The 16,176-nt window shown below is 37.8% G+C and overlaps 1 protein-coding gene across 1 annotated transcript; it reads right to left on the bottom strand.

Moving 5' to 3' along the window:
• Nucleotides 1-4,595: 4,595 nt before the first annotated feature.
• prep (prolyl endopeptidase) lies at nt 4,596-15,115 on the bottom strand. Its single transcript, XM_084432217.1, has 15 exons — nt 14,400-15,115; nt 13,579-13,653; nt 13,343-13,476; nt 12,485-12,615; nt 12,183-12,392; nt 10,892-11,013; nt 10,711-10,816; nt 10,434-10,625; nt 9,724-9,921; nt 9,515-9,618; nt 8,428-8,564; nt 8,245-8,339; nt 7,478-7,609; nt 7,245-7,401; nt 4,596-5,874 (listed from the first exon to the last, which is right to left on the bottom strand). Exons 1-15 carry the CDS (start codon nt 14,439-14,441, stop codon nt 5,580-5,582), a joined length of 2,130 nt encoding a protein of 709 aa, XP_084288343.1. The 5' UTR covers nt 14,442-15,115; the 3' UTR covers nt 4,596-5,579.
• Nucleotides 15,116-16,176: the final 1,061 nt, after the last annotated feature.

The raw sequence follows: 16,176 nt of genomic DNA, 5'->3' as shown, positions 1-16,176 counted from the left end.
TCTCAATAACTTCCTCCAATATGGATCAATGATTTTGATGACATCACTCTGCACTTCAGCTTCTTATCAGATTTTCTGTCCAATCAAATGCTCTCTAGAATCGGAAGCGTCCCGCTGCAGAATCGGTCACTTGTTCACACAGTTACTATTTTCTTCATGGCGAAGTGCACTATATAGGGGATAAGGAACGATTCAGACAGTGTAAATATTTCCATTGGGAAAGTTTCCATTGGGGCGAATAAAGTCTGTTTCACATTAGTGTTACGCGACCCGCCGCAGCGCACACAGTCTGCTCCGGTCCAGAGACATGACAGCACAGAGCGGATCATATGCAGAGTCAGCACAGACCACAAAACATATCGGACCCAGGGGTTTAAGTGGGCCGAAATGGTCTGGAATTGCGTTCTGGCACCTCAGAAAAATTAATAAATAAATAGATTCATTAATCTCAACGAATCTTGCTGGTCCCAAGATGGGCCGACCGACCCAATAGAATGTATTATATGTAATAATGTGGGCTATAGTGTGGCTACAGTGCCATGGCTAAATGTTTGTCCCAATCCGCCCCTGAAAGTTGCTGTTCTAGCCAGAGCAAGTGGATGTTTCAGTGGAGTTAAAAGTCGAAGGTGAAGTAGGTAATTGTGGTTGTGATTTATTTCTGTCTTCAGCCATTTTGGTGTGTTAAATTTGTAGTTTTGGACTTCCCATTTTTATGTTTGAATTTACAATATGAAAAACAAGGTTGTGATCCATATTGTGGTGTTCAGCAATTTTAACAGTATCGTCATCATATCAGTGTATCGACCAAATAAAACCATTAAAATATCAAGTAAATAAGTATTGTGATACTTAGTGCCACAGTGACACTCTTGTCCCAAAAAGTATTGCTATACCACGATACACAATATGTTGTCCCACCGTGAGTAATTTTTCCCTGTTGCACCTACACAAAATTTGAGGGTTCCCCCACCTGCCAAATCCCACTTTAACCACTGATCGGACCCATTTGAATTCTGCACAGAATGCCACATTTTAAAGCGATATGGAGATTAGGAGGAAATGCGGCTTTACTGAGCTCAACGGCTCTGGACAAGCTTTGAAATTGCTATTGACTATTTTTAAAAGGGGAGGAGCTGCTCAATATGCCCCGCCCTGTATTCCTGTTTCAGTGGAAATTATGTCAACATAACATAATTATGTCAACAATATGTAAACTATAATTGTATGTCTAATAATAACAACAATAAATAGAGTAATGATGATTCTATGTAGTGACCTCTACGATGACCCTGACTGAAATCGCACGAGCGACCAACCGTTGCTACAAAGGAACGTTACTGTTCCAGAGATCTTACTTGGCTTGAGGTGATGCGATATGACTAAAAACTCGCGGTCACATTAAAGAAATTTCAAACATGGTTCAGTGTCAGTAGTTTAGCGACGGTCACCGGGATTTTGCCAAGACAGACATGTTCCTGGATCAACATATTTAGTTGATCTTGGAACAAAATTCCTGTTTGAAAATGTAGTCCTAAACCTAACCCTACCCATAACTTATCCCTAAAATCAGGGGCTGTTTACATGACACAGTGTTCAACTAAAAACGAGTTTTGGCGGCCTGAAAACGCAAACTTTTAGTTTAAAGTTTTTGAAAACAATACCGTTATCGCCTCTGTGTAAACTGCAAAAGCATGAATTTGTGAAAGCGGTGAAGTCATGCGCATGTATTATGTGTTCAGTGTTTCTATAACGTTACAAACTGACATCGCCAGCTATTGGCCTGGCATGAATAATACAGCATTTTTAATCGTTTCGCGGTTCCATGTGAATGGTACGGGGATCGTTTTGACAACGTCGTCGTCTGTATGCGAAAAACTCAAAGGAAAAACTGTACCGTTTTTTCGTACATCGTTGTCGTGTAAACGTATACCCTCAGAGGGAAAGGATAGGTGAATAACACTGATGTAGAAGCACCCAACTCTGGTTTTCAGCCTAAATTTGACAAATTGTGAACTTGTCCCTCAAATCTGATTGGTTGATTCGATGTTCCAGGATCAACAACTGAAACCGTTCACCGTTTAGGTCACACGTATGTATGAATTACAGCTCACACGGAAGTCACTTTTAAAGCAAGCAACTTTTTGTTGGTCAACGCGGTGAATCGACAAAATCCGCAATCCAGTACAATTAGAAAAAGACTGAACAAGTATGGCATGTTTGGAAGGGTTGCCAGGAGAAAGCCTCTTCTCTCTAAAAAGAACATGGCAGCACGACTTAGGTTTGCAAAGTTGAATCTGAACAAACCACAAGACTTCTGGAACATGTGTTTGGACAGACGAGACCAAAGTGGAGATGTTTGGCCATAATGTACAGCACCAAGTCACAGTATATCACTTACAGTCAGGTCCATAAATATTGGGACATTGACACAATTCTAATCTTTTTGGCTCTATACACCACCACAATGGATTTGAAATGAAACGAACAAGATGTGCTTTAACTGCAGAATTTCAGCTTTAATTTGAGGGTATTTACATCCAAATCAGGTGAACGGTGTAGGAATTACAACAGTTTGTATATGTGCCTCCCAATTTTTAAGGGACCAAAAGTAATAAATCAAACTTTCACTTTTTAATACTTGGTTGCAAATCCTTTGCAGTCAATTACAGCCTGAAGTCTGGAACGCATAGACATCACCAGACACTGGGTTTCATCCCTGGTGATGCTCTGCCAGGCCTCTACTGCAACTGTCTTCAGTTCCTGCTTGTTCTTGGGGCATTTTCCCTTCAGTTTTGTCTTCAGCAAGTGAAATGGATGCTCAATCGGATTCAGGTCAGGTGATTGACTTGGCCATTGCATAACATTCCACTTCTTTCCCTTAAAAAACTCTTCGGTTGCTTTCGCAGTATGCTTCGGGTCATTGTCCATCTGCAATGTGAAGCGCCGTCCAATGAGTTCTGAAGCATTTGGTCACAACATGCTTTTCTTCACAACATTTGGCCAGATCAAGAACACTCTCCAGAAGGTAGGTGTATGTGTGTCAAAGTCAACAATCAAGAGAAGACTTCACCAGAGTGAATACAGAGGGTTCACCACAAGATGAAAACCATTGGTGAGCCTCAAAAACAGGAAGGCCAGATTAGAGTTTGCCAAACAACATCTAAAAAAGCCTTCACAGTTCTGGAACAACATCCTATGGACAGATGAGACAAAGATCCACTTGTACCAGAGTGATGGGAAGAGAAGAGTATGGAGAAGGAAAGGAACTGCTCATGATCCAAAGCATACCACCTCATCAGTGAAGCATGGTAGTGGTAGTGTCATGGCGTGGGCATGAATGGCTGCCAATGGAACTGGTTCTCTTGTATTTATTGATGATGTGACTGCTGACAAAAGCAGCAGGATGAATTCTGAAGTGTTTCGGGCAATATTATGTGTTCATATTCAGCCAAATGCTTCAGAACTCATTGGACGGCGCTTCACATTGCAAATGGACAATGACCCGAAGCATACTGCGAAAGCAACCGAAGAGTTTTTTAAGGGAAAGAAGTGGAATGTTATGCAATGGCCAAGTCAATCACCTGACCTGAATCCGATTGAGCATGCATTTCACTTGCTGAAGACAAAACTGAAGGGAAAATGCCCCAAGAACAAGCAGGAACTGAAGACAGTTGCAGTAGAGGCCTGGCAGAGCATCACCAGGGATGAAACCCAGCGTCTGGTGATGTCTATGCGTTCCAGACTTCAGGCTGTAATTGACTGCAAAGGATTTGCAACCAAGTATTAAAAAGTGAAAGTTTGATTTATGATTGTTAATTTGTCCCATTACTTTTGGTCCCTTAAAAAGTGGGAGGCACATATACAAACTGTTGTAATTCCTACACCGTTCACCTGATTTGGATGTAAATACCCTCAAATTAAAGCTGAAAGTCTGCAGTTAAAGCACATCTTGTTCGTTTCATTTCAAATCCATTGTGGTGGTGTATAGAGCCAAAAAGATTAGAATTGTGTCGATGTCCCAATATTTATGGACCTGACTGTATATAATGTGTTTATATATAATGTATATATATGTGTGTGTGTGTGTGTGTGTGTAATAGACAAGCTCGTGAAAAGTCAATAACAAAATCATTACACATCATTATAATAACCCTAAAATAGCCATATAGTGATATGATATATCATATGATATTTTTTATTTAATTTTTTTATCATATAATTTGTATTGTTGCAAACTGCATTTTTACATTTTATTCCACCCCACCCACCATAAACAACCCTACCCAGTCCCAACAAAGTAATCCCCAATCTGATCTAGTTTTTTATTTTTTAATGGGATGTGGGAATGTAATCCTGCCATCAGCCAGCAGAGGAAGACAGCGAGACACTGCAGAAATTCAATTCACACTGATCCTGTGAGTAAAACTATCTGATTTGTAGTGTATTTATTAGAATCCACATACACGAGATTAATAATTTCTCTATAGTCTTTAAAAATGCATTTAAAATGCTAATTCTGCCCGGCCCAGTGAAATAATCGAATAGTAAACTGAGTTAAAACTGATACGTTCTGATCTTACTGAACACACACACAGTTCATGTTCAAATGTGTTTTATTGTACCATGTTGTTTGCTTTTCCCTTTAAAGTTAAAACAATCTGCATAAATGTGGAGGTAGAAACAGATTTCTTTCTATAGCTCATTCACACAAATGAACACATTCTCACAAACACTGTAAAGGTGAATCTCATGTTATGAAACACGCTCAGGTTATATTTCAACTCCAATAAAAAGAAATAATGTGTGACATTTTCATGACATCCTCCCCAATTCTCAATTCTGTATGCAAAAACTTATTACAGTAATGCAAAAAAACATTACATTACAAAGTATTTATATACATATTAATGCTGATTTGAAATGGTGACCAAAAAATGTGAATGGGAAACATGTCCAGACAGATTACAGTAATGAAAAATAAACTCATAACACTCGACCACCAGTTTAAATGTGCTTAACCGGCATTAAAAATAGTGTAACAGAATAAAAATCCTAAAAAAACAGGCTTCATTTTCATGTGTAATTTCCATTTGTTTCTTTTAGTGTTGGAGGTAAAATGTGATCTGAACATGTTTTCATGAGATTCACTCGCAAAATGACTTCTTGATGGGTTGCCGTACATTGTGTGATCCATAAACTCATCATGCCTTTCCGTCATCAAATAAATACAGTTTCAAGTAAAGTGCTTGAGAGGTTATGACACTTCACCCCGTGACCTCAGTAATTATAATATTTCCTAAGAACGAGAGCCCAGTGTATCCCGTACACAGCCGTGACATAGTAAATCGATATGAAATCAGTCATGAATGTAGCTCAGGTTATAGCATTCAAGTCGTTTGAAATGATTTTAGCGTTTCTACTAGAAAGTAACACATCGAATAATGAAACCGTGGAGGAGTGGGCAAGAAAAGTGAATATTTCAGTGAACGAGCGCAAAACAGGCGAGGATGAAATCAAACTGTAAGAAGAAAAAACCTGCAGGACTAGAGCTTAGAGGAGGTTTAGAGCCTCGTAACGTTTCATTCGTGCCAGCTGAGGTTCAGGCAGCGAGCGATGAAGGCGTACATGTCCGCCACCTCCTGAATCACTTTACTGGTGGGTTTTCCTGCACCGTGGCCTGACTTAGTGTCCACGTAGATAAAGAGAGGGTTTGACTGGCCGGGACAGTGACCGATCTCATTCTGCAGGGTGGCGATGTACTTTAATGAGTGTAGCGGCACCACGCGGTCATCGTGGTCGCCCGTCAACAGCAGGACAGCGGGGTACTGAACCCCGTCCCCGACTGGAACACGGATATTGTGGAGGGGAGAATACCTGCAGGATCAGAACGTTTACAGCTCTTTAAATTCATAACAGAGAGTGTTTTTGCAGTCATGTCAGTGATACACAATAAAACGCATGCACAACTAAATAAAAGGCTACATTAAAATAAAAAAAAATTCACTATATTGAAAATAAGAAACATTTGAAGGCAACATATTCAGTCGGTGTGCTGACATTACACAAATTACACATAAAACAAATTGTGGGTTATAATCGAACTGGATGAGCAAATCAATGGTATTATTTTAGTTTTAGTCATTTTATTTATATTATATTACAGCATTTATTACTATTTTTAAATACCTTTTTCATTTTAGCATTTTACTTTAGGTTTTAGCAATTTTATGTGCTTGTATTATTAGTTTAATATATATATTTCTATTTAGTAGAGATGCTCGATTCTAGATAAATTGACAATCACGATTCTCCCACAATTCTGTATCGACAACTAAACAAAATAACAAATAAAATAACAAATATTTAGTTCATTTGATTTTTTTTCAATGGGGTTGAATGAATGATTCAATGACTCGCTCATAAAGACTTCAATTGTTTCATTACTGGACGAATCAGCGTTTTTGAACGAATTTATTGAATGAATGATTCAATGAAAAATACATTTTTAACAGTCACTTGTCGCCACCTACTGGTGTAATTGATACAATAATTAGTTGCTTTCAAAAGGAGATTTACTCTATTTTGATCGCTTCTGTAGACACCAGTGCTTATATTCAAACTATAAACATTTTTTCCCAGTACTTCTGTGATCATTTTAATTACTGTAGCACAGAAATTATGATACTTTATGGTTGAAAAGACGCTGTTTTATACCTGTTCGCTGTGATCGTACTTGTCAAAGTTTTAATAGACATAGCAAAATCGTTGTCATTTAAGAATAAAACTGATTTCATGTAGCTCTACTACTTTAGCTTTGGTTTTTTTGAGTTTTAGTCATTTTAGTACTTTAATTATTTCAGTTAGTTACCAAGGAAACATTTTCGTTTTTCATCTATTTATATTTTATTTGAGCTATTTTAATTATGATTTTTTTATTTTATTTAGTTAACAACACCAACGCGTTATATTATAATAAGATAATTTATAAAACTATAATAATATATAAAGGTAATTTTAATTTAATAAGGTATATTAATAAATACATTACATATTTTAATCATACTGCTGTTGCCACCATACTATAAAATCAACTATCCATTTGACATTGTGCATGACAAACATTTTACCACAGTTAATGGTGTAAAATCACAGAGTGCCGAGCTGCTTTAATTGACACGCATTTATGTCTGAGATGATCTGTGCAAAAATCTGTGCATCACTGGACTGAGTGAAAGTAAACTCACTTGATTAACCAATCAAACTGCTCTTTGAGTTCAGAGCAGCCGAAATCAGAGGTCCAAGCGTGCCCGATGGTGAACTTATGAAACTTTAACATGTCCATGACGCCGACCTGAGCCACAGCACAGCCGAACAGATCGGGCCTCTGATTCACACACGCCGCTGCAGGAGACAGGAGTCAGGAATCAGTACCAGGAGAATACAAACGTGTGTGTGTGTGTGTGTGTGTGTGTCGTACCCACGAGCAGCCCCCCGTTGGAGCCTCCGTTGATGGTGATTTTGCTGGAGGAAGTGTAACCCTCCTTTATTAGATACTCGGCTGCACACTGAAAGTCAGTGAAACAGTTCTGCTTATTGGCCAACATCCCCGCTGCACAGGAACAGAGGAAAGTAAGAGACACTTTTAATGTTAAAGATCACCGGACTGAGTTATGTTCCAAATGCACACTACACATACGGTTTCTGCAGTACTATGTACACTAGCGTTAAAAAGTTCGGAGTCGATTATTCTCTTCTGCACACAAGGCTGCATTTATTTGATAAAAATTTCAGTAAAACAGCAATTTTAAACAACTATTTGAATGTATTCTACAATGTAATTTATTCCTGTATTCCAGCATCATTACTCCAGTCTTCAGAGTCACATGATCCTTCAGAAATCATTCTAATATGATGATTTGCTGCTCAATAAACATTTCTGATTATCATCAATGTTGAAAAATGTTCATATTTTTGTGCAAACATATTTTTCAGGATTAATTTACCAATAGAAAGCCACGTTTGATGAATTGAATGCATTCTCGCCGAATAAAAGTAAACATTTCTTTCAAAATAAAAAAAATCGTACTGACCCCAAACTTTTCAATGGTAGCGTACTATATATTTTTTTTTATTGTAAGCAGGATATATATGCATATATTGCATAGTATGCGATTTTCTAGTATGCTATTCAAGAACATGTGCACAGATCAATTCCTGATTAAGTCCAGAATTACAGTCACATGCCTTTATGCCACGTCTCTCCATATTCTCCACCTCCTCTGATGTTGGCCACTGCTAAAACTCCTCCCAGATGCCTGACAAATATCAGCCGAGAAACACTGAAAAGCAAATGGGACAGGCGTTTACAGGAACAGGAGGGAGATGCATGTGTGGAGTGTGTTTTGTGTGTTTTGGTGTGGATTGTACCTGTAGCTGGGTGTGATGGAAATATTGAAACCTCCGTATCCGTATAAGAAGGCGGGATGGGAACCATCCAGCTCGATTCCTTTCTTATGGACAATAAACATTGGGATTTGGGTGCCGTCTTTACTGGGATAAAACACCTGTAAGAAACACACAGACATAAAGTGAAGGTGATAATACCACAGACAGACAGACAGACAGACAGACAGACAGACAGACACACACAGTCAGACAGACAGACTGTCAGACAGACACAGAGAGAGAAACAGACACGGAGAGACAGACAGAGAGAGAGAGAGAGAGAGACAGACAGACACACACACACACACACACAGACAGACAGACAGACAGAGAGAGAAACACACACACACACAGAGAGACAGACACAGAGAGAGAAACAGACAAAGAAACAAAGATAGATAGATATATAGATAGATAGATAGATAGATAGATATAGACAGACAGATAGATAGGATGAAGAGACCGATAGACAGACAGAGACAGACAGACAGACAGACAGACAGACAGATAGATAGATAGATAGATAGATAGATAGACAGAGATAGATAGATAGATAGATAGATAGACAGACAGACAGACAGACAGACAGACAGACAGAGATAGATAGATAGATAGATAGATAGATAGATAGATAGATAGATAGACAGACAGACAGACAGACAGACAGACAGACAGACAGACAGAGATAGATAGATAGATAGATAGATAGATAGATAGATAGACAGACAGACAGACAGATAGATGAAGAGACCGATAGACAGACAGACAGACAGACAGACAGACAGACAGACAGACAGACAGACAGACAGAGATAGATAGATAGATAGATAGATAGATAGATAGATAGATAGATAGATAGATAGATAGATAGACAGACAGAGATAGATAGATAGATAGATAGATAGATAGACAGAGATAGATGGATAGATAGATGGATAGATAGATAGATAGATAGATAGATAGATAGATAGATAGATAGATAGATAGATAGATAGATAGATAGATAGATAGATAGATAGATAGATAGATAGATAGATAGATAGATAGATGAGCAAGTGTGTTGCTGTACCTGAGTGGTCTGGTAGTCAGCAGGACTGATGCCCTTCACTGTGACCTCTCTGAAGACGTGTGGCTTCAACGGCTCTTTAGTCAGATCACAGTGATAGATGATCGCTGCAGGAAAGCACAGCACATGTCATTCCAGACACACCTGTTACAACATAACCTGACTGTTATTAATGAGTTACTAAGGTCAGAGGCTCCTGAATCTGGACGGACCTGGAGACAAAAACGAGGTGAAGCTGTAAAAGATCTCAGAGTCTTTCTTCCTCCCAGTGAAGCCCACGATCGAGCCGACGTCCAGCGGAAACGTGCGGATCTCCTCACCCGAGGACAGATGGAACATCTTCAACACGTTCTTCACGTCATGGAGGAAACACACAAACAGGAAACTGGAGTACGTGCAGGTAGCAAACACTGAGAGAGAGAGACAAAGAGAAATTATGTTTTAATTGTCATCATAACAAACCACTGATAAAGTAACATTTTAAAATTAAAATAATAAAAAATTAATAAATATAATATATACATATATAATAGACTTTTATACATACTTTATACATATATAAAATAATACTATATATTATAAGTATATATATTTATAAACTGAATATTAAAATATACTTTATGTTGCTTCTATTTTAATTTGGATATATTAAAATATATTAAAAACTTTAATGTTAAGTGCGATTAATTAGTTATATTATTTATAGTATTTATATAATACGTATATATTACGACAGACATTTTTATCCATTTATTTGATTGAACTGTTAAAAGTGGGAGAAAGTAAATACATTTGAATTAATAGATTATGAAGATCATGACTTTTTTGTTATAATACATGCAGATTAATTAGGCACAGTAAGTCCTGTGGCATTTATTAATAAAGTCAATCTTTCATCTCTAAAAACAGCATCTCAGCTCACCGATGACGTCTTTGTCATGTTGGGGAATGAGCTCTTTCCATTGGCTGGCGGACGGTTGGGCGAAGTCGATGTTGATGAGTCGATACTGAGGAGCGTCCAGGTTGGTTTTAAACGTGAAAACGGTTCCTTCATTTGTGACGTATTCATACTCCGCATCAAAGTTATCGATCAGCTTCACCCATGGCAACAAACCTACCATCAATAAGAGAGAAATGACACACTGGCAGCAGAAAATAAGTATGTTTGTCTGAATAATAATGTTCCTGTGCGTCTGTACCAGTGATTCCCTGCGGGACGTCGTTCAGGTCACAGTACCACAGTCTATTGACGGGGTCACAGCCCTCTCTGATGGACAACAGCACGTAACGGCCGTCATCGGACACCTGAAAACACACACACATACATTATATACCTCTAACATGATCAGAAATGAAGTACCGTCTGTGTGTGTTTGTTACCTCAGCACCGCCCATCCATTTCGGCTGATCGGGAAATTCGGCACACAGGACGTCCTGAGACTGAGGGGTTCCCAACACGTGATAGTACAACTTCTGGTGCAGGTTAGTGGACGTCTCAGTGCCTGAGAGACAGACAGACAGAGTTTGATTAAGATCTCCTACCAGTGTTTTTATTGTTCACTATAACTAAACTACTGAAAATAGTTTTTGGTAATTGAAATAAAAATTAGGGCTGTCAAGCGATACAATTAATCGCACATAAAATTTGGCTGAGAAATTACCCCCAAAAAGATCATTTAAAGTCATTATTGTGTTAAATGAGAAAAGCATCACATAAAACATTACAAAAAGTAGCTTTAGAAAGAAATATTATAATTTTATTCTACATAGAATTTATTACACAAACTTTTTAGGCTTCAACTGCCATGATGGCGAGTAAATGATGACAATTTTCCTTTTTGGGTGACCTATACCTTTAATGGTTTTTTTATTAATATGGAAATATGATTTTTTTTTATTTGTGTGAAATAACACTCTAAATGAAACTAAAACTGCCAGTAGGTGGTGGCGGTAAATGTCTAAATGAGTAAGGCATTGAGTCATTCATTCATTCGATGGCTCTCTATATGAATATGCCATTGAATCATTGGTTCCCCCGATTCGTTCAAAACGCAAACTCATTCAGAAACACTGATGTGTTGCTCGGACACAGTCCTTCTGCTGTGTCCTTATAGGTAACAAAAACAGACAATATTGTGTCTAAAATATAGCAGAATATTAACTTCTTATTGATTGAACTGTTGTATAAATTGAGTATCACATTTGCACTCGTGCTATTCGGGACAAAAACAGCACTCGTGTGATATTGCTTAATTATGTCATATGATATAAATATGAGACAAAAACTCATACTTTTAGGGTCATTCTAACTGCATTTTATAGGCTTAGTCATTGTTACCCAGCTTCATGAACGTCACCATCAACTTTATGAAACGTATGATGTCCTAGGTAGGTCTGGGGCAGATGCGTTAAATGCGTTAATAATTTTCAACGTTATTGTTTTCCATAACTAATTTATTAAATTAACGGGTTAAATCGACAGCCCTAATTAAAATAACTTTAAGTTAAATAGAAATATTAAACAAAGAAAAAAGAAAAAAAATACTAAAACAAACTAAAAATAAATGCTAATGCAAAATCTTAATATATAGTATATAATATTACTTAAATAACATGTATCTCACACCTGCATGTGTGAATCTGTGTATCACGTGTGTTTGTGTGTGTTTACCGTCACTCTTGCCGTCCTGCTCGGGGTAAGAGTTGTAGAACAGTCCCTTTCCATCGTGAGTCCAGGACATGCAGGTGAACTTGACCCTCTCCAGCTGATCCTCCAGAAGCACGGCGCCGTCCACACGGAGGAACCGGATCTCCACCCAGTCCGAGCCGCTGGCGCTGGTCCCGTACGCCAGGTACTCGCCATCCTCAGAGAACGCATAACCTGCCAATGAGCTGCAGGCTTTAGCTGACACCCATACACTGCAGAAACACACCTCACACGCTTCATGCAACTAACACAGATTCATCCAGCACCTCGTAAAGCAACCGTCCCGTCCTCGGAGAAGGTGTTTGGGTCCAGGAACACGCTGGGTTCTGCCTCAAGGTTCTCCTGCACGTACATAACACTCTGGTTCTGCAGACCCGTGTTGTAAAAGTGAAAATACCTACAGGAGAGGGGGAAAATGTTCCTTAGTGCTTCCAAAAACAAGGTAAGATTTGTTCATGTTTTTGAAATATGTCTCTTCTGATTTATTTGATCAAAAATACATTAAAAACAATACAACCATACAATTAAGATGTAATTTATTCCTGTGATCAAAGCTGAATTTTCAGCATCATTACTCCAGTCTTCAGTGTCACATGATCCTTCAGAAATCATTCTAATATTTCCATTTCAAATAAATGCTGTTCATTAAGATTTTTTTTTATTCATTAAAAAATCCTGAAAATCAGAGTTTCCACAAAAATATTAAGCAGCAAAAAAGAAAAATGAAATTCCACACTGATAATAATAAGTACTATTATTAATTGCATCAGCAAATCAGCATATTAGAATGATCATGTGACACTGAAGACTGGAGTAATGATGCTGAAAATTCAGCTCTGATCACGGGAAAAAATTACATTTTAAAATATATTAAAATAGCAAACAGTTAATTATATTGCAGCCTTGGTGAGCAAAAGAGACGTCTTTCAAGAGCATAAAAAAATTCGTAATTATTTCCAAACTTTTAACCGGTAGTCTGCATGCTTGAAAATACAAAATAAGAGCATCTGACACTTCCGAAAACAATGTGTATTTTAAGGTTTATTCTGTTGGAATGCATTGATTTACATTTTGTGCGCATTATTAGTGTAAAGACTCTTTCCGCTGGTTGTTCTCGGCCTCACCTGTTCCCGCGTTTGAAGGGACAGCTGTATTTGGGGTAGTCATAGAGTTCAGTCATGCGATCCTTAAAGACGTCTCTGACCTCACACTGCTCCAGGAACGGCAGGGTCAGCTGATTCTGAGCGTTCACGAAGGCCTGGCAGATACGGAAAGAGTCGTGTCTCAGATACACTGGGTCAGATGTTCACGAGGAGAGTGGAGAGGTGTTGTGTGTGTGTGTGTGTGTGTGTGAGATCACCTGTGTTTTCTCACTGTCGGGATCCTCCAGCCAGCTGTACGGGTCAGGAACTTTACAGCCATGATAGTCGTCCACCTGATAACGCACACACACACACGCGTCACATGAGCAGTGAGGTCACCATGGCAACATGATCACATCACTACAGGTGGAAACCTGTTTCTGTTTGGCAAAATTAATAATGCTTGTCAATTATCAATTTCTTTCAAGAACATAAACATGTCTTAGTGATTATGAACTGTGCATACAGACACATTTTCTAAGGAAAAATAATGTCAGAATGACACAAGGTAATTTCTCAAGTAAATGACCAGGACCTCCATTCATTCTTTCTTTCTTTCTTTATGTTTTATCAGTCTCTCATAAGTAAATTTACTCATTCATCCTTCTATTTTCATTAATTCGCTCAGTCTTTCATGGGTGATGAATTTATAATCCCAGCCATTCTTTCTTGTATTTTTTATTCTAGTATAAATTCATTCATTCATTTATTCACCCATCCATCATCATTCCTTTATGCATTTATGTATTTTATCCACTCTTTATATATAAATACATATATATTAGAACTATATCTAATCTTTCCTTCATCCATCTATTATTCATTAAAGCAATTATTAACATCAAACTTTATTATTCCATTAATATATACAGTCTCTCGTGCATTGATTTATTCTTTCAGTCATATATTTGTCAATCTATCAGTTATTTATTTATCGATCCATTCATTCCATCTTTTCTCCATTTGTTCTCATTCATTCATCCTTCCATCTTATTCATTCATGTAAGTTACTCTTTCTCTCTATTATTCAGGCACTCACCACTGATTCGTCTCTATAGGCGTTTGGATACTGGAAAGCCATTATTCAGTGATCTTCAGAGCTGATGAACAGATGAAATAATGATATGATGAAATTAAAGGAGACGAGTGTCGGGGAGTTCAGTGTGTTTGAGAGCCGCAGCACAATGTCCGGAATCAACAGGAAAAGAATCATTGAAAAGACTAAACACGCCGAGGGGAAAGAGCGCTGAACTCACCACAGCGCCCTCTGCTGGTAGAGTCAGAAACACGCCGAGGGGAAAGAGCGCTGAACTCACCACAGCGCCCTCTGCTGGTAGAGTCAGAAACACGCCGAGGGGAAAGAGCGCGGAACTCACCACTAGTCCAGTCATTTTATGAAAAAAGGTTGAACAAATTGCAACAGAAGCAAACTCAACTGATTTTGTTTCCTCAATATGTCATGAGTCCCCGAAGAATCCCATTAGGGGAAAGTTTCGAAAAAGACCCAAATATAGCCTATTCATTCTTTTTCTTACGTGAATAGGGTAAAAATGTTAACCTTTAGATATCACCATGAAAATTATTGAGTTGATTACTTACATCAAGACAAACAGAAAATGTATTACAAGTTTTTTTTAATTGTTTGTTAACATGGACAAATGGTGCATGATCCAATTACGTATGTGCTAATTTGCACAAATGGGCGTTTCTTCAACTAGGGGCACTTTTAGGCTTGTGAAGTTGAATAAAAAAAACTTGTTCAAAAGTCACGTAACACAGTCTCATAAGTTTAAATAATTTGTCTAGTTTTAAGGTCTGTAAGAGGACAAACTTAGATTACAAGATAAATTGTTAATATTTTAATTTTTTTCCGACCTGCAATGAACAAATGTCATTTCCACCACATCTCAATATACAGCTGTTATTTAAAAACAGAATAACTTATGCCACTCAAGAATTGTCTAAGATCATTTTTGTAACTAGTTTTATCAGTTTTTCCACAATGTACAATAATTATACATTTGTCAATGAGATAAATTAACTGCCCTAAAGGACCAAATGGTGAACTGTGCACTTGTCACACTCTGAAATGTAATTTTGGTATGGGCAAGAGCTTATTAGAAAATAAATAACTTGAATTTTTATATTAAGTAGAGCATGATCTCGTAAATTGTGGATACATTTTTAATGTGTGATGAGAACTTTTTAAATGTTTTTAAAAAATGTGTGTGGTGATGGAAATGACAGGGTGGTGGTCGAAATGACAATGAATTAACGTGAATGTAGAGAAACAGTAATCTTTAGAGAAATATTTATTTGAAAAACTCTTAAACTCATCACACTCAGTAAACTCAATTCACAAAGTCAGTCTACTCTTGCAATCCATATCAATTGTGTCATTTCCACCACATGCTGTCATTTCCACCACAGAGGGCAGTGTGGTGGAAATGACATTTCTGTAGTTTTTTGTGAAAAAATGGAAGATAGCTTCACCGGTCAGCTTTGAATTAATACTCAGCATTACATGCATGCAAAATACTCTTAATTAACTTAAATTTTTTTACTTTTTAAAAACACCCTTGAAGGTACAGCATGTTTCCACCACATGCTGTCATTTCCACCACAGAGGGCAGTGTGGTGGAAATGACTGTAGTGGAAATTACATTTCTGTAGTTTTTTGTGAAAAAATGGAAGATAGCTTCACTGATTAGCTTTGAACTAGATGTACCGCATGGCGGTACAAAATATGACCGCCGCTCAGGCCTGCACTGGCTTTCCACAAAAATAAATGACGTGGAGCAATTTGGCTGTATTGC

The sequence above is a fragment of the Rutilus rutilus genome (genome assembly GCF_951802725.1).
Source record: "Rutilus rutilus genome assembly, chromosome: 15".
Taxonomy (NCBI): domain Eukaryota; kingdom Metazoa; phylum Chordata; class Actinopteri; order Cypriniformes; family Leuciscidae; genus Rutilus; species Rutilus rutilus.
This window is presented reverse-complemented; position numbering and strand designations above follow the sequence as displayed.